We start from the raw sequence: 24,694 nt of genomic DNA, 5'->3' as shown, positions 1-24,694 counted from the left end.
CGGATATGAGCAATAGGCGCATGTTTAGTAATTTCTAGGAAAGACACATCGCAGTCTATAGTCTTCCACTGCCACAGTGGCGGGTATGCTACAGGAGCCATTAAACTGTGTTCAAGTGACACTCCAGTTTCTTCAGCTAGACGCTTCAGGCGAACTGAGAAGGGCTGCCTCATTAAAGGCCTGTTTTGAAATAGATTGAAGCTCGACAAATCATTAGTAGTAGAGTATGAGGGGTGCTTCTTGTCTGCTTTCACCTTAAGGAAATATACAAAGGACATGCAAGTTCTCTGCAGATGAAGCGAACACTCATTTGACTCAACGTAAAGGCTTTCCACGGGGCTGTTGCGAAAAGCACTTGTAGAAAGGCAGATGCCCAAATGGTGCACGAGATCCAGCATCTTCAAAGCACTTTGAGTGGCAGACTGATAAACAACGGTCCCATAATCTAAGCGGGTGCGAATGAGGCTTCTATACATGTTCATGAGACATTGCCTATCACTACCCCAAGTAGTACGTGACAACACTTTTATAACATTCATGGCTTTTAAACATTTTGTTTTTAAATACTTCATGTGTGGTACGAAGGTAAATTTGTCCAAAATTAAGCCTAAGAATTTATGCTCGGCTGTGACAGACAGACGTTGCCCGTTCAGTCGAATGTCAGGTTCCGAGTGCATGCCTCTCTTTCGGGAGAACAAGACACACGTGCTTTTTTGTGGGTCAAGTCGAAATCCGTTTTCATCTGCCCATTTGGAGACCTTGTTTAAACTCAGCTGAACTTCCCGCTCACATATTGCCAAGTTGCATGACTTGAATCCAAGCTGAACATCGTCGACATATGTACATAGAACATGTTGTGGGGGATGGACAGGTGCAAGGAATTCATTTTGATAATAAAAAGTGTACAACTAAGTACACCACCTTGCGGTACTCCCGTCTCCTGGACAAATGTTTGAGAGAGAACACTGCCTACACGGACACTGAATGTTCGATTGGACAAGTAACTCTCGATTATGAAAAACATTCTACCGCGCACACCCAGGTGAGACAAGTCTCTTAATATGCCAAAACGCCATGTTGTTTCGTAAGCCTTCTCGATATTGAGGAACACAGAGAGGAAGTATTGTTTGTGGGCGAAAGCGTCTCGGATCTATGCCTCGATACGCACCACATGGTCGGTGGTGCATCTACCCTCTCGAAATCCACACTGGAACTGGTCGAGCAGACTGTGTTTCAAGGAGATGTAAAAGTCGGCGGTTTATGATCTTTTCAAAAAGTTTACAAAGACAGCTTGTAAGTGCAATGGGCCTATAACTTGAAACTGAGGAGGGGTCCTTGCCTTCTTTTGAAATTGGAATAATTATAGCCTCTTTCCAGGAAGCAGGGATGACGCCAGAAAACCAGATAGCATTGTATAGGGAGAGTAATGTCTTTCGCGTTTGAGCGGCAGGTTTTTCAACAATTCATACACTACACGATCGTAGCCTGGGGCAGAATTAGTGCAGGAGTTTAGCGACGTTTGTAGCTCAGCTAAGTTGAAAGGCTGGTTGTATGCCTCGTAGTTTGTACACTTGTGTTCTAGTTTCTGCTTTTCTATCCTTGCTTTATATCTTTGAAAAGCTTGAGTATAGTGCGATGAGCTAGACACCTGCTCGTAGTGGGCACCGAGGAAGTTCGCCTGATCTTCCAGGCTGTCACCCTGTGTGTTTACGAGTGGGAGGGAGTGTACTTGTCTTCCTGCTACCCTACCAAGCATGTTCCAGACTTTAGCCTCTTCTGTATATGAATTTATCCCTGATAAAAACTGGTGCCAGCTTTCTCTTCTGGCCTGCCCACGCGTTCTCCTGCCTTGAGACTTTAGTTTCTTGAAGCTGTCAAGATTTTCGGCTGTCAGTGAATTCCGAAGCAACCTGCATGCCCTGTTCTGCTCCTTTCGCGCATTACGACACTCATTATTCCACCATGGGACTCGTCGTTTGCCTGACTGTCCACATGTTTCTGGTATACATTTCGTTGCAGCATCGATCAAAAATGCTGTCAGGAAGCTCACAGCAGCTTCTACGCTTAACCCCTCCATGTCAGTCTAAGTTAGGAGAGTCATTTTTTGATATTGTTCCCAATCGGCTTTGTTGGTGAGTCATTTGGGAATGTGTGCAGGACATATATTTGTTATTGATGTGCAGATAACGACAGGAAAATGGTCGCTGCCGTATGGATTAATAATGACCTTCCATTTAAGTAGAGGCAAGAGTGATGGAGATGTTATGCTGAGGTCTATGGCTGAGTACGTATTGTTAGCGATGTTGTAATATGTTGGCTCTTTCCGATTCAGAAGGCACGCACCGGAAGAAAAAAAAACTGTTAAATGAGGCGACCTCGCGCATCGCAGCGAGAGTCACCCTACAAGCTACTGTGAGCATTAAAGTCCCCTAGGACGAGATACGGTAATGGAAGTTCTGCTATCAGCGACTAAAACTCGTGTTTAGTCAGTTGATGGTGTGGTGGTATGTATATACTGCAAAATGTTACGAATTTGTTGAAGATGACAGCTCGGACAGCTACTGCTTCCAGGGATGTCTGAAGGAGTAAACGCGTACAGGCTGTTCCTTGATTAACAATTATGGCAACACCACCGGACGAGGCGACAGTATCATCTCGTTTTTTTTCGAAGGATAACGTAATTTTGAACAAAGTGTGTCTTGATTTTAAGTGTGTTCCTTGCACACACGGCACTTTTGGTGTACGTTTGTGTAGAAGTTCTTGGATATCGTCGATGTTCCTCAGTAGGCCTCTCACAATCCACTGTATTATATGTGTCATTTTAAAGATGTGTGGTGCTGTGTGTACAAGAAGTGTCACTTCAGGTTACAAGGCCTTTTGGGGCCCCGTAATTCGACGTTTTTCTTTCTGGGCACGCTCCAAAGAGTTGCGCCTATCCTTCGGCGTATGAGGCGCCGGAGAAATGGGACTTGTATCCATCACCTCCTGCGAGGTGGCGAATGGTGCCTGATGAGCAGGCACATTCACAGAAGTTTCGGACGCAACTGCAGGTGCAGTGGTCCGGGGTCCGGCAGACTCTAAAGTCTGCTGAACCTGTTTGGCAGGAGGCGGAGCAGCACAGGCTACTCCAGCCTTGGGCGCAGATGCCGGGATTGTAGTCGCACTTCGTGTGACATTCGCAGACGCGGAAAGATGTTGCACGGCGCCCTGTCGCGTCACATCTGCAAAAGAAGGAGAGTGCTTGTTATGGAGGGAGGAGCGCTGGTGCGCCTCTTGAAAAGACAGATTGAATTTAACTTTGAGTTGAAGAATTTGTTTTTCCTTTTTCCAGGATGGGCACGTTCGTGAGTAGGCGGAATGGTCTCCTTCACAATTCGCACAGCGGGCTGCAGCAGTACAATTGTCCGATGGGCGTTCGTTGGAGCTACAGTTAGCGCAAGTCACGCGCCCTCTGCAGCTTTGTGAACCGTGTCCAAAGCACTGACATTTGAAACACCTACGAGAATTTGGTATGTAGGGCCCGACTCGAAGCTTGCAGTAGCCAGTTTCGATTGAATCGGGTAAATCGCTAGTACCAAAGGTGATAATTATATGTTTCGTTGGTGTTTCTTTTTTTGTCTCATCGTATTACTATTCTTTGAACCTTCACTACATTCTGGTCTTGCCAGCCTTCCAATAATTCACTCTCTGATAATCCAAGAAGGTCGTCATCAGAGATGACACCACGGACTGTGTTCAAGGACCTGTGGGGATCTACGGAAACTGGGACATACCCAAATGCTACAAGTTTAGGTAAATTGTCATATTGCAGCTTGTCGCGAACCTCCAAAAGGAGGTCGCCGCTCCCCAACTTGGTTACACGATATCCTGGCTCGATCGCTTCTGTGAGTGTTTTTGAGACAAGAAAGGGCGAGATTGTTCGGACTGTTTTGTTTTCTTTCTGGCTATGTATGACATGAAACTTGGGGAAAGACTGCTTTGGTTTTGAAAGGAAGATCGGGTCTTCGGTGCGCCACCTTTTCGGGCGGCGATCAGGAAGAGGGGGGGAAAAGTTAGCCATACAGATTGTTTAAAGTTCGGCGGCAATGGTGGCCACCCACTACCGAGCCCAACAAGGGGACGCTACAAGGTTGAATAGTAAACACTTGGAGACACCATCCATGCATTGCTGCTATAACCGAATATAACTACCCAAGGTTAACCCTTGCCGCCTGGAGGATGGAAGAAAACAGGAGTGAGGAGATGACAGGAAAGATTGAAAGAGATAAAAAGACGAAGATCAGGGGAGAGAGAGAGACAGAGACAAGAAAAGGCGACTACCGATTTCCCCTGGGTGGGTCAGCCCAGGGGTGCCGTCTACGTGAAGCCGGGGCCAAAGAGGTGTGTTGCCTCTGCCGAGGGGCCTTAAAGGTCCAATCACCCAGCGTCAGCTCAACCCCCAGGATCCCCTTTTCCCCGGACACGGCAAAGCCACGCACGGCTAGGCGTGGGAGGGAGTGAAAACACCCCCGTTAGCTCGGGCCCGTGGCGTCGCTACACACCAAACGCATACCTGCGCAGGTGCCCCTGTGGGGGAAACACGCGGTGCGCGATGTGCTCGCGTAGTTGACGTGTACAGCTGCACACACCATTGCTGAAGGGGTTATATTGTCACGGGATCGTGACGTGGCCGAAGACAGGAGACTGTTGGAATTTAACTGTTGGTTTGGGCGAACCTGTGCCCAGTAAACGGAAAGCCCATTTACAGTAGCAGTCTTGGACTGATAGCGGCGAACAGAACGTCGGCCGTCGATCAACTACTGACAAGCGGCGAAGCGCGTCGGCATTTCTACTCTTGCCGTCGAATGCTCTAGCGTTATCGCTGGCGGTGGCGTAGGTTCCAGAATAATCTGTACAGTTCGCAGAGTGGGCGTGATCTTATCGAAATGATCTACTACAGTCCGGAAGCTTTCGGAAAACTGCAGGCGCGGTTCGCGCTGAGAATTGTGTAGTGTTTTGGAACGATAACAAAACTTGGGAAATGGAACGTGCCAATATTGTCCGGAAGCCATTTCTTCCCAGTAAGCGTTTGTGTTTACAGGCGAAGGCCGCTTTAAAAGGATGGGCATAGTCTTTATTTTTGTAAGCTGGCTTTCATATGTTACGCGTTGCAATGAAGCCTACATTCAAACAGCATTATAATGAAGTTATATTCTTGCATAAAAAAGCTCACTATATTCGAAAATTCGTTATAAAGGTATATATTGTAAACACTTTATTGCAAGACATTTTTTTCATTTGCTTCGTTATAACCGATATTACATTATATCCGGGTTCATTATATCGAGGTTTGAGTGTATTCATAACCACGGCAAATTCATCGTTGATGTGTCATGGTAGACTTGTCACAGTGGTTTTAACTTTAATGGGCACGTTCGCAACCTAGCCTTTCATACCAGTCTGGCCTCCACCATGTAACCACCTTGCTGCATGACAAGCCAGCTTCGCAAAGTGAAATGACTCACAATAATTTCATTTTTTATTCTTACAAAGAAAAAGTTCACACATGAATAGCTTAATCAAATGACACAGCTCACAGCCATCTCCTCACAGACTTTTTACATTGATACATTGATTTTACATGATTGGTTAGTGCGTGTACATACACACTAACCATGCGAACACAAACGATATTATAAACACCTCTAAGAGGTCTAATGCAGTTTACTACTTCGGAGTTCAGAACCACCGATTAAAGCATTCAGCAGTATACTATGCCAGTTTTCATCCCTCTCAGCACAGAACCAAGTATATTTTATTCTACATCACTGTAAAGGCTAAAGTATTCCGTCACACTGTAAAAAATGGCTTTGAAAACTCACCTCATCGGCGTGTGCATTTTTGCCTCTATACCAGCCGTCGGAGCTTCTGAGGTTTCACGCATGTGGTTCCCTGCACATGGAATCAGAAACGGAGCATACCGAGTTCACTCGATTTCAAGATCCATCCCGTCTATCGCACGTGTCCTTTTCACCTCCAGAAGTATGCTACATGATGCAGTGCTTTTGACTGCTACTCTATTAGTACAGCCACACCCTAAACACTACTGAATGGAAAGTCTTAAACATTTCCCGAACACCTTTCTCCACTGCTTATCTGCTTGACAACTCCGCTCTCGAGCTCATACCATCCCATCACTACCTGGGTGTAACTAGTACTCTTACCTAGTCTGTTAACATTAACGAAACCATTAGTAATGCTAACCCCTGTCCCTTTAAAACTTTTTTACAAAACTTTAGTAGAAAGTAAACACAAATATGCTGCATTTATTTGGGACCAGTCCACAGTTGTACTAACCTCTGCTCTTCAGCTAGTCCAATATAATTCTGTCTGCTTTATCCTTAGAAACTTATGGTGACCCCGCTACTCACCGTAGCGGATGATCACAGCGGGTTCACGCTTAGCGAGCCACAGGGCTGCGACTCCGTCACCAACTCGCGTGTAGCACACCGCGGCAAACAGACAGGGTACAGAAATACACTGACACTTTATTGCCCTTGGCGGCACCCCGAGCAACAGTACAACGTCCGCTCCCGGGACGCGGAGAGCAAAGGCACCCACACGTGGGCTTTCACTATAAGGGGAAACCGCGAGCACATCGCAGCTAGCAATGGCGAGCATTCACACGCCGGTCGGGAAAAGGTCCCTTGCGGCTTCGCAGAGCACTCTCACGATGGCCACTAGGCCTGGTCGCGAGTGTTAGGGCAAACCTCATACGCGTGGGCCTGTAGCAAGTGCGGCTCGGTGTGGTACGACCAATTCAAGCACTAGGCACCACTGTGGGCTTAGCGTACGGTACCGAAGCTAGTACTAAGTAAACACACCTGCCGAGGTGCCAAAGGCCACCCCAGGCAGGCTACAGTACGGCGATTCCCAAGGGGAACGCGGACGAAGGAAACACGTGCTTATCCGGTGCCGACCACGGAGGAGAGACAGCTTCTTCAACGCGCACGTAACACGTGCCGCGCCCGCACGTGGTGCCATCTATCGCCACGCGCCGTTACCAGAGCAGAAAAGCAAAAAGGCCATGTGGCGGAATGCCCACGAAATGGTCGCAGGCGCGTCTCAGATCCCCACATCCTCCTCTCCTTAATTCACACCATATACCAGTCCGCAAAGGCAGCCAGTCATCGCCCATGCATGCAAAGACGTCGTGCAATGGGCAACAGCTAGCCTCAGCCTCGCTCTGCAACCGCTGCTGAAGAAAAAAAAGAACACAAGAATACACTTGAGAAATACAATGGCGCCACGAAAGAGGTGTAACGGGAGTTCATGATGCTCATGCAAGAGCGCGTCCACGGCTCGGAGGGGAAGCATCACGTAAAGTTTGACTTGGGTGACTACGTGAATGCGAGAGCGCAAGGCGAGAGTTCTGGTTGAGGCCCTCATGCGAGGAACGGGCTCACCTTCATCTCGTTGATGTTGACGACAGCCCTGCGAGTCCGACAAACGCCGCCTCGGTCGAGGTTCGGATGGACCTCGCTGCGACAGCCGGCCCTTTTGCTTGAATCATGGTCGCCAAATGCACTGGCTGCGAGGCATCCTGTGGCGTCGGTCAAGTCGTGCACAGCGTCTGCGACAGCTGGCCTCTTGCAGGAGCCGTGATAAGAAAGGCCAGCAGAGCTTATCAGCGACGGTCGGGAGCAGGGCGCAACCGGGCTGCCTAACGACCGCAGGTCTCCGAACACCTCCAGAGTCCAAGGTGGTGTAGGGGTCGGTGACTTCTTAAGTTGTTGTCGCCACACACACGTACACACCCACACACACCACCGATAGCCGGGTCTGTCCAAATGCGCCCCGCAAAAGAAGGCGCAGAGTGCCCTTCGTCCCACTCCCCATGCTAAAGCACCAATTCACGATCCCCTCCTCCAGCGAGAAGAATAAAAAAACACGGAAAAAACATCAAGTAAACAAGAACACTCAAATGAAAATCAGCAGCAGCAACTGGGCGGAGTAGACTTCCTTGCATGTACTGGCCGTAAAGAAGTTCGCTAGCTGAGACTAGACAGTAAAAATCAGGGCCTTCGGTTGTGGAAATAAGCCCGCCGTCCGGCGCAAAATCACTCAGGTGACCACTTCCTCAGATTATACTCGTGCGTGTTTGAATGCGGTCCGCCGCACACGGGTGTGCGCCGTTGCTTGCGCGAAGAGCCACTGGGCGCTGGCACAAAGGCTTTCAGGTCTGCGATGTGGGAACGGCCGAGTTTTCTTGAAAGCGGGTCTTTCAGCAAGTACGCGAGTGGAGTCCAAGCTTTCTCCACTCGGTATGAACCAAGCCACTTTGGAGCGAGAAGGCCGAGAAACCCTTGCTCGCGTCGCTAAGACCGTGGTTGCGCTTCAGGACGAGGTCACCTACCGTAAATGAAAGGTGGCGACGTTTTCGGTTGTACTGTGCCTTTTGCTCAGCCCTGGCCCACACCAAATTCTGCCTCGCTCTACTGAGAGCTCGACAAAGCCTGTCCCGAAGTGTTGAAGCGTAAGCAGAACAGTCTGCCGGTTTTTCCTCGTCCCTGAGCTGGCAATGCATGACACTGGTCACCGAATTTGCCAACATCCTTCCGAAATTAAGGAAGGCGGGAAAGAAACCAGTAGAGCGACTCTCAAAGGTTCGGATTGCAAACGCGAGTTCACTCAAATGGTCTGCCCAGTCCTTTTGACTTCTGGCAAAGGCCGCCAACATCGGTTTGAGCGTACGATAGGTTCGCTCCGTCAAATTGGACTGGGGATGGTAGGGCGAAGTGGTGCAGTGATCTATTCCTAGGGAACGGCACGTATCACCAAACACCCGAGCGATGAAATACGACGCGTTGTCCGTGATCAATCTTTTCGGAAAGCCGAACCTACAAAACACTTCCTGTAGCCTCTCTAGCACCGCTCGCGCTGTCACTTTCCGCAGCGGAAATAACTCCACCCATTTGGAAAAATGATCAACGACTACCATCAGATGTATGAACCCCTGCTTACTCCTGGGGAACGGCCCCATTAGATCGCAGGTGGCTACTTGCCACGGACGCTCACTGACAATCTGTTTTATTAAGCCGGGCGGCTTGCCAACCCTTGATTTCACCGCTTGACAGACGTGGCAGGAACGGCAATAGCGAAAAATGTCACGCTTCATGCCAAGCCAAGTCACAACCTTGCTCAGTTTCGCAAGAACTTTACAGCCACTGAGGTGACCGGCCGTGGGCTCATCGTGAGAGGCTCGCAACAGTGCACCTCTCCGACTTTTGGGCACAACCACCTTAAACGGGTCCACTGACTCCTCATCGGTGGCTATGTATTTCAGCAGGAGTCCATCATGGTTCAGCAAGTATGTATCCGCGGGGGACCCAGCGACACACGTCGGTTCCCGTCCCCCTGCGCCCACCGCACTACCAGCAGCGTCTCGGCGCTCAGTCTCCTCGAGACCGTTGCTCAGCTCGCGACAAAACGGATCATCTTGCTGGGCCTTCAGTAGCTCTCGTCTGCTGAAAGCGATTTCCATTCTCCCAAAGGAAAGCCTGGTATCGTTCCCACTAAGGACTTCAGCCATCGCCTTTGCTCGCATTGCCGTCATGGGTTCGCTTCCCTTTCGCTCCTCCTCTCGCCCGTTTCGCAGCGCGCTGCTTGCCTGACCCGTTGAAAGGGTTTGCTCGTCGGCTCACTCACCCTTTTCTCCACTCAATGGCTCCGCTGCAGTTTTGCCCGCGCCACTCGCTTGCGCAAGGGCACCGCTAGCGGTTGTCGCACCGGGATCCCGCCTCCTGGTGGACCTTGGGGCACGAGATAGCGCGTCAGCTACCACGTTACTGCTTTCCTACTGATACTGCACTGAAAAGTCATAATGCTGTATTAGGAGAGCCCAGCGCGCTAGCCTGCCTGCAGGCTCACGGAGCCACATCAGCCAGCTAAGCGCGCTGTGATCTGTTTACACCACAAATTTTGTCCCATCAAGGTAGACATCAAACTTCCGCAGTGCAAGTACGATGGCGAGACACTCCCTCTCGGTCAGGGAATAATTACTTTCCGCGGGTATCAACGAGTGGCTGGCAGAGGCCAACGGCTGCAACACACCATCATATTCCTGTAGGAGAACTGCTCCTAATCCCAGATCGCTTGCGTCAGTCTGGAGAACAAATGGTCTGGTCAGGTCGGGAAGCTTGAGCTGCGCCGTCTCTGCAATGGCGCTAGACAGACGGCAAAACGCCTCTTGTTGCTCAGGTCCCCATCGCCACTCAGCTGACTTACCCAAGAGCTTGGTCAAAAGCGCCTGCACTCGGGCACAGGACGAAATGAACGACTGGTAAAAATTGGCCATTTCGAGAAAGTGGCGCAGGCCGCGTACGTCCTTGGGCGCAAGGAAATCGAGGATTGCTCGAAGTTTCTCCCGACCTGGCTCAATGGAACCTTCGCTCAGCGTGAAGCCAAGTAACTGAACTCGTGTTTGCGCTAGCTGGGCCTTTGCGGGATTTAACGTCATCCCGGCAGCTCTCACCCTTTCGGGCACATCGGCAATGTGGGCAAAGTGCTCTTCGAATGTTCGTGATTAAATCACGATGTCGTCGAGATAGCACATGCAGTAAGACCACTTTGCTTCCCCGAGGACGTGGTCCATGAGTCTCTGAAAAGTCACAGGAGCATTTCAAAGACCAAAGAGCATACGAGTGAACTCAAATAACCCTCTGTGGGACGTGAACGCAGTCTTGCACCAGTGACACTCATCCATCCGAACCCGTAGGTAACCTTTGGAGGCATGTAATGTAAAATACCGCGCAGTGGTGAGGTTTCCTACGATGGAGCTAATCGTGGGGAGCGGATAGGCATCCTTACGAGTCACTCCGTTCAGACGGCGGTAGTCTACACACAGGCGATGACTGCGATCTTTCTTAGGCCCCAACACAATTGGAGACGCCCAGGCGCTGGACGAACGGCGAACAATGCCAGCTGAGAGCATCTCGTCCAGTAAGCCATCAATTACCTGCCTCTTGGCCTGGCTGACGGGCCTGGGGTTACACTTCAAACGAAGCGCATCGCCAGTTTCGATCGAATGGCTCACCAAATCGGTACAGCCTGGTTGATCGGTGAAGAGCTCATCGTATTCGCATAACATTGCCGCAAGACGAGCCTTCTGAGTATCATGCAATTGAGTCGCACCGGCGATCAAAGGATGCGGAGCCTCTTTGTGTACACTGCTAGATCCCGATGAAGATTTTGAGCCGACGAGTGCATGGCGCAGGGGCCTGCCCCCGAAGTTTGCACGTGACACGGTTTCGACGCTTAACTGCACAGGCAACAGAAAGCGCCGGTGGGCTGATGAACCGCTTTAGCTCAGAAAAAGGTACGTCGCGATAGCCTCCATTCGCAATGTCCACTACGATACCGGTTTTTAGGAAAAGTCCCGACCGAGAATTACAGGAACACTGAGCCCTGGAAGATGAACGAAATGCCTGGGTCTCATTCGGCCTCCCCATCTGACAGTCAACCTCACGGCGCCCGCCGACTGGGCCACGCCTCTCGCGAGGGTGAATGTCGTTCGGCTCTCCCGCAAGCGCACCGAGTGCTTCTGCAAGTGGGACAACACCTGTGCGCCAAACAACGAAGCGCTTGCACCCGTGTCCAGCATTGCCGAGAATTTGCGACCGACAATGGTGACCGAAATAAACGGCGCGTGCACTCCAGCAAGACTGCTTGCCAGGTGCGCAGAGGGGAGAAGCGAGAGTTCGGCCGCCCGTCCCTTCACGAACGGCCCACGCTCACGTTTCCCTGCCTCACAGGAGGCACAAACACGGAGCACTCCCTCACTATGTGCCCTCGTTGACGGCAGCAGAACCAGCGCACTCCATCGCGGTCCCTTTCCCGAGACGGAGCAGCTTCGAGCTGCAGGGGTCGGTTCGCCGCGTGATCAAAGGAACCGCTCTGACGACCGTCACCACCGGTGACGCGCTGGGTCGAATTTCGTCCCTGCTCGCGCGCGTCGAGTTGCGATGCAGCACCGGCTGCACGCCTCTCGTACGTGTAGGAATCTAAAGCCAGATCGCTTGTTTCCCACGTGCGCCCACCTGTAGCGGTAGCCGCAAAGGCAGCTCCGGCGGGCTGTTGCCTCTGAGGAAGGGTCATGGCCCCTCCCCACGCGCAGCGCGGTTCAATGGCCTCGCTGGCTGGGGGCGATAGGCATGTGCGGCGAGAACGTCGCCTTGAATGCGCTTTGCCACGACGGCAAATTCCTCCAAATCACGGAAGCGACTGCTGCGCAGGTATGCCAAAAAAGTCGGGTGTGCCTGCCTGATCACTTGTTCGACGGGCTCCTCGTTCGAGGCTCTGGGCTCAGCGATAGAAAAAAAAGGTCTTCCATCGCGCGTACGTACTACTGAAGCGACTCATTAGGCCCTTGTGTGCAGAGCTCGAGCTCGCGCCGCATCCTACTCTCGTAGTCAGCGGGTAAGAATTCGCGCAGGAAGGCCGTGCGGAACTCATCGAGGGTTGCTGCTCGGTGGCCTGAAAGCCAATGCCACCTGGCCGCCATGTCAGTCAGTGCAGCTGGGACGACGCGTCCCAGCTGCACTACGCCTTATTAGCGCCTTATTAACGCTCAACTAATAAGGCATTTAGCGCGGCGCAGCAAAACAGACAATGTTCCAATACATAAATACACAATACTTCATTGCCCTTGGCGGCATCCCGAACAAGAGTACAACGTCCGCTCCCAGGACGCGGGGAGCAAAGGCACCCACACGCGGACGTTCACAAAAAGAGGAAACCCCGAGCACGTCGCAGCTGGCAATGGCGATCTTTGACACGCCGGTCGGGAAAAGGTCCCTTGCGGCTATGCTGCGCACTCACAATGGTCGCGAGTATTAGGGCAAACCTCGTACGCGTAGGCCTACGGCAAGTGGGGCTCGGTGTGGTACGACCACTTCAAGCACTAGGCACTGCTGTGGGCTTAGCATACGGTACTGAAGCTAGCACTCAAGTAAACTCACCTGCCGAGGTGCCAAAGGCCACCCCTGGCAGGCTATAGTCCGGTGATTCCCAAAGGGGACGCGGACGAAGGAAATGCGTGCTTACCCAAAGCCGACCACGGAGGAGAGAGAGAGAGAGCTCCCTCAGCGTGCACCACGTGCCGCGCCCGCGCGTAGTGCCATCTATCGCCACGCGCCGTTACCAGAGGAAGAGGGTGTGGCCATGCGGCGGAATGCCCGCGAAATGGTCGCGGGCGTGCCTCAGATCTCCACAAGGTCAATATCAACAGGAAAGAAGGGGTCAATAGGAAGATCAAGAGACTAGAGGAGTCCGGCAGGACTCGTAAGGGATTTTTTTTCGACGTTGGCACTGGTCGCATGCGACAAAATAGCGGCGGACAGAGCGATAAAGCCTCGGCTAGTAAAATCGGCAATGAACGTGGTCGTAAGTCTCAGACAGACCAAGGTGACCGGCAGAGGAGGTGTCATGGGGCTGGGCAATAACACTCGAACGTAGGTGGGAAGGCACCACGAGGAGCAGTTCGCACTCATTTGTGTTGACATTGTAGCTGTACAAGGTGCCTTTAAGCACAAACAGTCCAGTAAACTGATGGGGCGTCGGAGAGTTGCGCTTCTCAATAATGTCACGCAAGATGGTATCTCGGCGCTGTTCATCACGCATGTTCTTGAAAGTAGAGAGAGAGAGAGCACACACGGCGGCCCTTCATCTATCATCTAAAGTCTCAGGGGGGTCCACTGAATGACGGGACAAGCAGTCAGCGTCATGGTGTAAACGACCAGATTTGTAAGACACTGAGTAGTCGTATTTTTGGAGCAGTAGTGCCCAGCAACTAAGACTCCCTGTGGGATCCTTTAATGACGAGAGCCAGCAGAGACCGTAATGATCAGTTGTGACGGTGAAACGGCGACTATGTAAGTAGGGCCGAATATTGCCAACCACCCAAACTAGGGAAAGGCATTCCCTTTCAGTAATCAAGTAGTTCCGCTCGGCCGCAGAGAGCAGACGGCTGGTATATGCGATAACGCTGGTGCAGCCCGTTCGATGCTTGACCAAAACGGCACCGATTCCGTGGCCGCTGGCATCAGTGCGGACTTCAGTTGGGGCAGACATGTCAAAATTGGCTGGAATGGGTGGTGTTGTGAGCAACGCGACGAGATTAGAGAACGCCGAAGCCTGCGCAGCACCCCAAGAGAGTGAAACATCTTTTTTCAGCAAGTCCGTAAGAGGTCCTGCCACGTCCGCAAAATTGTACTGCGGACTTCCTTAGTGCTGGTTAGGACGGAGAAGTTTTGCACAGCTCGAACTTTATCAGGATCAGGGCATACGCCAGAGTCGACAAGATGGCCCAAGATGGTTATTTGCTGGCATCCGAAATGGCACTACGATGAGTTCAGTTGCAGTCCTGTGTTACGAAAAACGGAAAGAATGGACAAAAGGCGGTCGAGGTGTGTTTCGAAGGTCGGGGAAAATACAATGATGTCGTCGAGGTAACATAGGCAAATTGACCACTGTTTCCATCATTCAGTGTCCATGATTTGTTCGAAGGTGGCTGGAGCATTGCATAATCTGAACAGCATGACCTTAAACTGGTAAAGACCACCCGGGGTCACAAAAGCAGTCTTCTCGCGGTCCATGTGGTCGACAGCAATTTGCCAGTACCCCGAGCGAAGGTCGATGAAAAAAAAATGCTTAGCGCCATGAAGGCAATCCAGGGCATCGTCAATGCGGGGTAGCGGGTAAGCATCTTTTTTAGTGATCCGGTTCAGATGTCGGTAGTCGACACAGAATCGCCAACTGTTGTCCTTCTTTACAAGAACAACAGGGGAAGCCCGTTGACTCGAAGATGGCTCAACTGTGTCTTTGGCGAGCATCTTGTCGACTTCCATTTTAATGACCTGATGCTCCGCAGGAGAAATGCGGTACGGCCATCGATGTACCGGAGATGCATCGGTGCTTGCATCTGAGATTCATCGGTGTTAATGCGGCGCTTCACAACGCTGGTTTGACCTAGCGGACGGTCACAGAAGTCTAATGCATCAAAGTACGATTCCAGGACGTGATGGAGCGCGTCAGTTTGATGCGGCAAAAGGTCCACCGCGATCATTTTTTCCACATTAGAAGATGGAGTATGTCGAAGAACAGACTTGCGTGCAGTTGGGGCGATGCACATTATTGGGGTACAAAGCTGAGATGGTGCAATCCTCAGAGGGTGTCAGCGTGGCGACAGCTATTAGACACGGAAGCACTTGCGGACACAGAGCAAAGTTCAGCGAAGGAATGCAAGCACGCTTTTTCAGTAACGGAATAATAGTGTGCGAAAAAGTAACACTGTGAATCAGAAGGACGGATGCAATGGGCGTGAGCACGTAGCCTCCATCAGGTACAGGTGGTGTCGCTGTTACAGCAATGCACGTAACTGTTTGCGGTGACAAATGGACATGTTCAGGAGAGCAGAGACGAATTTGGGGCGGAGTGAGCGTATCAGTCGTACAGGGCAGGTCAAGTTGCAACGAGCTAGCTGAACAGTCAATGAAGGCCGCATGGGCGGGCAAAAAGTAGACCAAAGATAACATCATTGGTGCAGTTGATGAGAACAGTGAAAAGGACGGAGGTTTGATGGCCGGCTATAGTAACCTGTGCTGTGCAGACACCATCGACGGCAGCTGCACTGCCGTCAGCAACACGAACACAGCGTGAAGGGGCTGGAGTCAAGACTTTCTTTAAGCGGTCACGAAAGTGCGAGCTCATAAGAGAAATTTGGATGCCAGTGTCGCCTAAAGCTTCAACAGATAAACCATCCACTTTTACATCAATCAAGTTCTGTTTGGTCGGGAGGGTCAACAGAGAAATTGGCAAATCGTAGCAGCAGCGTCACCTCCAGGAGCTGCGCCAGTTAGTTTTACGAAGGAAACCCTCCGGCGAAGGACGGGGATGGGGAGCGGGTGGCAGCGGAGGAGACCGCGAGAATCTACATCGCGGTGAAGGCAAGCGGCTGTATTGGGCATTGGTCGTGGCGGTCATGTCGTAATGGGCAGAGTCATCACGGCAGGGTAGTTCTTGGCTAGAAGGGCGGGCTAATGCATCGAAGTTCGTGAAGTTTGGGCTTGTGCACGAGGGCGAGGTTCACGTGCTTCGGCAAAGACGCGAAATGTGTCCCACTTGTCGCACCGGAAGCAAATTGGCCTGTAGTCAGGCGTCCTCTATGCGTTTGGATCTTGGATACGTGGAGCGGGATGCCGGTAGTGCTGACGGGTGTTCAAGATAGGCGGATAGACATCAGATCGGTGCACAGAACAAATCGTTTGAAGGCCCGTGTTTGCAAATTCTTGGCGCACAACGCTCTGTATGAGGGATATGGTGGGCTGAGGATCGTTCGGCGTCGGGACCCTCAAGGGTGCTGGTGACATCGCTTCGATTTCACGTCGAGCGACCCCCATAATGTCAGCAGAGGGTGGATTGGGCTGGGTCTCAAAACTGAGGTCCTCACAAGTTGACGTTGCAGTGATGTTAGGAAGACGGGTGAAGTGGTGGGCAATGCGACGGCTTTTAGCCTCTTGAAAGCGTCGGCACTCTTTAATGACGTCTTGAATTTAAATACAAGGAGGCTAAAGGCCTCATCAGCGATGCCCTTGAGTAGGTGCGCAACCTTGCCGGCTTCGGTCATGGTGGTATCAGCCTTACGGCAGAGGGTCAAGACATCTTGAATATAGGCCAGGTAAGACTCCGTGGATGTCTGGACACAGTTACCAAGTTCTTTCTTAGCGGCCTGCTAGCTCCCGACAGATTGACCGAATAACTCGCGCAACTTCATCTCACAGACATCCCAGCTGGTGAGCTCTTCCATGTTGTTGAACCATGCCTTTGTTGTTGAACCATGCTTTCCATGCGAGTACATGTGCGCCTGTCCATTGCACGCTCACAAGCGCTCATTTACTTCAGTTGACATTAAAAAACCTAGCAACGCCCGCTTCGCTTTGCTGGCCTGTGACGTGTAGAGCTATGATCCGAGTATCTGCCCTTTGGAAAAAGGTCTATCATCAAGTTGTTCAGCGTTTTATGCAGCACATTGCGTTCACACGCAAAACAATCACAGGAACACAGTTGATGTTCTGTTGAGTCATCACTATCACACGAGTCACACCTGGACGCATCTGCCATTCCTATGCAAAAAAAATCGCAGCATATCCACGGAGTGAATGATGATGAGTGGGGCGAAGCGTCCATCTGCCCATCCGTGCTTCAGGCTGTCAGTTCTTGCTTCCATTCGTCTGTGCGACTATCCGTGCATCCATTCATGCATCCGTCTGCGAGTCCGTCCATCCATCTGTGTCTGTTCATGGGTCCACCTGTCGGCACGTCCGTCTGCTAGTCTGTTTGTCTGTCTGTCCATTTAGTGAACACTTTAAGTACCGCCATCTCCCATCTTGCATCCCCTGTGGCACATACCCGCTCTAGAGTGGGTATGTGCCATCGGTGGCTACTTACTAATACATACACACATATAAGGAATGGACAGACCCACGCCTTGAGAAGCTTCGCCCCTAAAAGAGTACGCTTTCGTGAAAGCTACTTCTAACCGCAGACGGCATGGTAAAGTTGCGTCCCTGTGGGAGAGGCGCAATGGAACTCAAAGCCTGTGAAACAGTGGGCAGGCAGAGCTTGGAGCTCCCACACCGGCGCACAGCGCGATCTTTTTGTGACAGACACATCTCGAGTGTGCACGACTGCTAGAGGCATTCACGGCTCAACACAGGGACCAACACATCGCTCGAGGCTAGAGGGGTCTTAACTAGCGGGCCACAATCGATGAGGCATCGTCAGATGACGTTACATACAGCAGCACTGCCAAGAGGGATTCCATGCCTACCAAAACTTGGTTTTCGAACCTGCATGACGCCACTGACATGAAGAATATCAGCTATGAGGCAGGGTCAGGGGATGATGGGAGTGTAGCGAACATGAGTGGCCTGAAATGCATGGAAATGAGTGAAGGGGATGACTTCAAGTAGGTGAAGAGCTCGAGTTGTTTCAGTACTACTAAAATTGGGTCAAGTAGTCTCAGCACGGTGATGAGGTTGTAATGTCCCTGGATGGTGAAGAGGTGGTTGTTGAAGAGAATGGAGATGAGAATACACGAGGCGACAGCAGCACTTAAAACTGGGAAGGTACAGCCGACAACAACGTCGGGCAAAAGTAAAGTGAGACCACGCAGAATGCAGACATCAGCGGCTAGAAAGCTGCACATTTGGATCCGTATTTGAAGGAAGACAACGGGAAGGATAGAGGTAAGAAAGAGGAGGAGAAGGAAGAGAATGGAACGAGCAGTGAGAAAGAGGCTCGCAGCGTCAACCAAAGTGGCCCGGCCGAAAAACAAAATGAACACAGCACCTTTGTGAGAGAGCACAGGAGGAAGAAAAACAAAGTGGTGGAATTGAAAAAAAGCAAGCCAGGGCGACTTACCTAGGGCAAGCCAGGGTGACTTATCTGGAAGGTGGCAGACGCGACACATGCCTTCAGCTAGGTGTCACATCTGGCATCTTCCGAAGGTTGATTTTGTTCATATGTGGGGATTAATGTCCAAAAACGACCAAATGATTTTGAGAGCGGCAGCAGTGGAGGACTAAAAATTTCAACCACCTGGGGTTCTTTAACGTGCACCCAAATCAGCACACGGGCATACAGCATTTTCGAAAATGCAGCTCCCGCAGCCAGGATTCGATCCCGTGACCTGCGGGTCAGCAGCCGAAAACCTCATCCACAAGACAACTGCGACGGGGCAGCGTCCGAAGGTGCCCGGGCTGGTTGTCGAAGACAAGGGGTGCGAGAGAAGCGCCAGGGAGTCCGAGACACGAATGAGGCAACTAAATATGCAACACTAACAAGAAGCAATGGGTCATAAGAGAGCACAAGAACAACGCGGAGGAAGCCACCATCGAGGAGGATTCACAGTAGTTTCGTGTGTGTGAATCACAAGCGTGCGTCTTGCCGTGGCAAAGGCTACTCCTATTCTGAACTGAGCAGACATTCATAACCACGAGGAGCAGAGACGTCTGCGGTATCTCACCTTTTCTACTGAAGGGGAGCGAGCAGTGTAGAGAGAACCTACTTCCCTGTCAAATGTCAAAGATGGTGCTTACGACTAAAAAAATTGGTCCCGAATCTGGATGTTAACTGCAAATGTCGTCGAAAGACGATAGTCTTGTGTCTGGAGAGAGTGAACAAAACGTTTATTTGATGTTCTGCGCAAGAAAATCGGTGAATCGTATTCTGGAGGCGCTGCGTTAGAATGCCTCAAGCGTGTAGCTGAGGCGAACGAGTGCATAGAGGCATATTAGACCAGAGCACCATCTAGCAGTTATTTTCGAAAACGAAGGCGTGCGCGCTTGCAGAGAAAAATGCGCGCCGGTCTCGGAGGTGATAAGGTGTAGAACGCAAAGTTACGGGCAGGTGCCACCACCGCCTGGTCTTGGCAAAGTGCTGGAAACAGTTAACTTTTTGAGCATCGCATTGCACTGTCAGTGCAGCGCGATAAACGCTACAGTCCTTATAGTTACTTGTGTGTGCCTCTTCTAGTATGAAGGCACAGATACAAAACATCGATGTGTTGTTATGGCGCCTCAGATATGCGTAATAATTGCTTTTTAATTGACAATCGCATAACTATGAATGCTAAATTTTAAGCAATATTGGTGGGCAAAACAGACAAAGGTACAGACAAACAGACCAATATAGGTGGGCAAAACAGACAAATGTACAGACAGACAGACCAAAATTTTTCGGTCGAAGGTCCCCAAGAAAGACTATCATCTTTCAAAGTGTTTGCAGACAGTGATAAGAAACTTTATAGCACTGCCTGTGGACAAGAAGGGCAAAAAACCTACAGCACAGCCTGTTTGTCTTCTCGGTCATTTGCAAAAGTGCCAAGCACGTGAGTGCGGGATTGAGTGTTTGGTGAAATGGTGGGCAGAAGGGGCAAGGTTAAGTAGAATGTGTGTACTTGATCATTAAATCATTTACTGTGAGCTTGGGACTCAAATGCAATAATATTCATTAGGAAAACAAACACAAAATTTTACCACGAAATTCGGAAAGAGTACAACCGCCTACGCACGAAAGAGTCAGAGGAGGGGGGGGGTGCCATGTCTGCCCCATATGCTCCAAGAGGTTTGCTTGTCCCACCATTGTTTAAAGCACAGGAATAGGCCCGTGCATTTTTTGGTAACGGCAGCAGAGAAACAGTGGTCTTGCATTGAAAGAACAGGTATGTACCATTTTTTCTCCCGGAAAGTTGGGGACCAAAAACAGGCTGCTGTGAGAAATACCATCTTCACTTAATTTTTATTTTTGTATAACTACAAAGTTTAAACTGTTTTCTGTCAAACGTATCTGGTGGGGCGTGCTTCAGTGAGACATTATGTGGCTGCAATGATTTGAATATACAGATGAACACCTTTATAAGGCATGCTCCAGACAGCGATTTACGCCTTTTATACGAGGTGTCTCTTATAAACAGGGTACCTACCATGCATTATTGATGTCAAGAAGCATGAACAAAACGTCTGCGTACCTGTTGGAAGTGCATCTACAGGCAATGGGCGTGCTGGCTTCCACTCTGAGTCGTTATGCTCTGCCAGTGGTATAGATGGCTTTATGTGCTGTGGCAGCTCTGACCCCTTTTTGCTCGAGATTCCTTTAGCCTGAATGTCGGTAATTCGTTGCCGGCAGTAAAAAGACAAAGGACTGGCAGGAATACCTGTAGAGAGCGACGAATGTTTAGATATCGCAGATAAATCTGGATACTCTAAGGGTGTGATATCTACAATTTACACCCTTGATGCCAGAACATTGTGAGAACCTTACCACGTTCGAGTTTTTCAAGCTGACAATGGCAATGCATCACTTTGCGCAGCTGAAAGAGGGCAAATTTCAAACTAATCACTGCTCATAATTGTTCAGCGAACTGTGAGCGTGGGAGGAAGACACAGACGAAGCAAAGAGGAGGCACACAGCACGAGCGTTCATGCTGCGTGCCTCCTCTTTGCTTTGTGTGTGTGTGTTCCTCCCACACTCCCAGTTGGCTGAACAATTATGAATTACCAACTAGCCCACCTTTCCATTCTAATCGCTGCACGCCCTCCTTACTGCTCAACTTGTTAATTTTGTCATGGAATATGATCAACTTGTGAATTTTTGGGCATTAGTAGCCGAGCGATGGGCGACCGAAGCTGCTCCAAAAACTTGGTCAGATATATAAAGCTTGTTGTAGCAATGCACTCAGCAAAAAATTTGCAGTAAACTCTGTGTGTTACAGTTACGAGTGCTTTGACTGGGCACATATCCTTTTTCTTCAGCAATGTTTTTTTAAACTTAGCCTCGGCATTAGGCGGAATTGGCCGATTTATACACCTCGACAACCAGCAACAGAAACCACAGAGACCACTTTGACGATCGAGACCACTTGGAAGATACTAGCCCTTTTAGCAATATCAGTTTCTATCATGATCGCAAGTGGTTGTCAGATAAGAGATGATCTTGCGTTACATGCTAAACTATACCACCTATCAGTAGCCAGTTTATCAAAACATGATCCCATGAAATTCTAGTGAATCATTTAAAAATAATAGTCTGGTGCAGTGGAACCACCATTATACAACTTTCGGGGGACCATGCGAAAATGCAATACTTGTATAATCCAGGCGTCGTATTATCAAACTTGTATAAGCCAGTGCGAGAAAACGAAACTGAAACAGTGTTGTCAACAGCCTCCCATCAGAAGAGTCGCAGTGTCATCGCTATCACATAATGGCGACAGACCATGAGTTCGCGTATAATGCCTTCGTGCACGACTGAGCTGTGCGCATTGCAATTTGTTGGCTTGTACAATACAACTAGTGATCTCTTGCTATTATCACGAAGATGGACATCAAGTGACAGTAATTTTGCACTGTGAAAACAGCTGTGTCACCCCCTTATGCATGCGCGAGCCTGTGACTGCGACAAAGCAAAGAGATCAGCTGTATGTCGAGCAAAGCAAGTTTCTACGGATTGAAAACGAGAAAAATATCAGCTCTTCGGCCAGCTGAAGCTACTCTTTGTGGCTATAGCTTGTAGGTAACTACTCCAGCCAGAGGGAACACAAGCTTATGTTTTGCACTCTTGAATGTTTGGACGACGTTTGGTTCTAGTATTCTTTCGGATGGAATCTGAAATTCATCAAAAACTGCGGGGTCCGCATAAAACTGTTATATAACCAAGGGTTATTTACAGTGCTTCTATGAGAATTTTGCTGGGACCAAACAGATTCGATGTAAAATGCGGGTCGTCGTCAAACCGGGTGACATACAGTCGAAGTTCCACCTTATACATAACAATTGGGCTCGATATAAGCCCACGAAAATTCATATTCACGGAAATATACCATACTAACTAAAGCAACTTGTGTCTAAAACAGTCTTCTACTCGATGGTGCAGAGAGACTTTGTTCAGTAGAAAAATTTGACTTTGCCATCACCTGATGGAAAATTTCTTTAGCTTTCAAAAAATTTATCCCACTTAGGACTCACTTTTTCAAAAATAACTTTTAGTTTTGGGCTTGTAAATGTTGATGAGAAATGAGCATGTATTTTCGTGTGGTCTCTGCATTTCTCTCAAAAAGATTTCAGAGGCTTGTGTACCTTTTTTTCAGGAACTATATAGAGCATAGGCAAACAAAATTCTAATGTGTGTTGAGTCATTTAGATAGATGCAACTAGAATCTGTAGCATACGTGCATTTGAATTTTAGTATATAAAAAAATGACATGTCTAAGTGGCAGTTTTCATGCAATAAGATATGCAAAACATAAATCAAGCTTTTGTTGTGCAGTGTTTAAGTTACACTGTTGCAACTTTGCAACGCTCTGCAGATAGCTTATTTTTTTAAAAATTTGCTATGTAGAAAAAATAAAAATAAAAAATACAGATGAAATAATTTTGAGCCTCTGTGCCAAGCTGCATCTGTCTTTATGATTCCTTGCAAATTTCATAGCCATAGCTTATATTACTACATTACAGCCAAATTTTCTTACTCATTTTTAAGGTTTCACCCCAGCTTAGAGGGACACTAAAGAAAGACTATTTTTCACACGAAACTCTTTTAAATGAAATTGCTGCTTAATTGAAACAACTGCCCGTAATATGTTTGGTTTTGTACTTCAATATTATAACCTTGTTCATCTCTCAATAAACAAAACTCCTCTTAAAGGAAACACATTTTCCTGGTCCCTTCAGGTTTCATTTAAAAAGAGTTTACTGTATCAGTAAAGTACAATTCCACATTCCTGAAGACACCACTTGATCATGAGGCCACGCATCGCAAGTGAGAAAAAGCATGAAACGAAAGTGAAGGTGCAGGAACCGCCTTGCCATTTCCACACCAAACACCATCACTCGGTCCTGCATAGCTGTTAATCGTTTTGAAATTGGTGAAGTTACGGGCGGAGGCTTCAGCGAGAAATTTGCATACGACACTTCTACTTCGCTTTCTTCCCCTAATGATGAACTTACGAACGCAATACTCGTGACATTACAGAGTCCTCTAATTTTATTAATCCAGACTACTTCACTGTTTCATTCAAGTGTTCCTTTTAAGAGTTAAAATGGCACCGTCGTGCTTACACCACTAAGCCACCACAACGTGTTAGGGACAACGACAATAACTGCTTACTCTGTGGAAGCGCTCGCGCTTGCTCAGACTCGTTGCTGGCACCTGTCCGCACAGACGATTTGACGAGACGCGCTAACCGTGAAACCTGGCAGCCGGTGATTTTTTTAGGCTGGACCAGTGTAAACGGCGATCGACACTGGTCTTTTGTCAGTGCAGCTGCACGGCCTGCAGATGGCCATCATGAACAGGCTCAGCTGACAGAAACCACAAGATGCTTACAGGCAATGTGCTTACAAGAAAATTCTCATATTGCACCCATTAGCTGCTAAACTTCTGGCCCTCCGTACACACAGTGGACATATGAAGCAAATATGAAGCAGTTCTGTTCTACTAATTTACACTTCACTACCGAGCGAAAGTGAAAATGCTGTTATCTATGCTGACCAGTGGTACTGATTGCATCAGCAAAAATTAATAGTCAACTCATAACTCTGGGATGCAAAATCAGAATGTCTGCATTCAATGCTAACGGCTTTTAATTTACCCTAAGGCCGATATCTACTAGATTCCTTGCGGGCTCAGATATTAAGAGCGATAGTCCTCGAAAGGTAGTCCCGGGTTCAAATCTGGGACAAGTATGAATTTTTCCTCTGCTGCAGAACTTTCAATAACAGCGATTTTAAACCGTACAGAACCTGCTCACAATCCCCACTGCAAAACACGTGCCAGAGACACATATGCTGTCACTAGACAGAGCAATCAAGAGCTGCAAGAGCAGAGCTGTCACCACGTCTTGAGCTGCAAACAAATGGGACTCCCCACCCCATGCAAGCCCCAGCTGACGTGTCAAAAAGGATGCCTCAGTAACTATGTGAGGAGAACTATGTTGTTCTACTATGTCCAAGGCACATCTGACCACTCCTAGCTAGAGCACGACACTCTGAAATAACTAGTTCAATATATAGGCATATTCGAGAAAATGCGGACAGCTTTTCTTGTACCTTTGTGCTACAAAAGAATGAAGGGCTACTTTTTTCTTTCGTGCCACCTA

At 49.3% G+C, this 24,694-nt stretch overlaps 1 protein-coding gene across 1 annotated transcript in view; it reads right to left on the bottom strand.

Annotated features, from left to right (window-relative positions):
* Nucleotides 1-24,694, bottom strand: part of LOC142784605 (uncharacterized) — an 85,476-nt gene that overhangs the window by 41,874 nt on the left and 18,908 nt on the right. The window contains exons 6-7 of the mRNA XM_075883027.1: nt 20,567-20,752; nt 5,862-5,931 (exon numbers count right to left, since the gene is read on the bottom strand). Of these exons, the coding sequence (XP_075739142.1) occupies nt 5,862-5,931; nt 20,567-20,752 (256 nt within the window). The remainder of the gene's footprint in view (nt 1-5,861; nt 5,932-20,566; nt 20,753-24,694) is intronic.

This window comes from Rhipicephalus microplus, unplaced genomic scaffold (genome assembly GCF_043290135.1).
Source record: "Rhipicephalus microplus isolate Deutch F79 unplaced genomic scaffold, USDA_Rmic scaffold_15, whole genome shotgun sequence".
In the NCBI taxonomy this organism is placed as follows: Eukaryota; Metazoa; Arthropoda; class Arachnida; order Ixodida; family Ixodidae; genus Rhipicephalus; species Rhipicephalus microplus.
The sequence above is the reverse complement of the archived record's forward strand: the minus strand, read 5'-3'. Positions and strand labels throughout refer to the sequence as shown.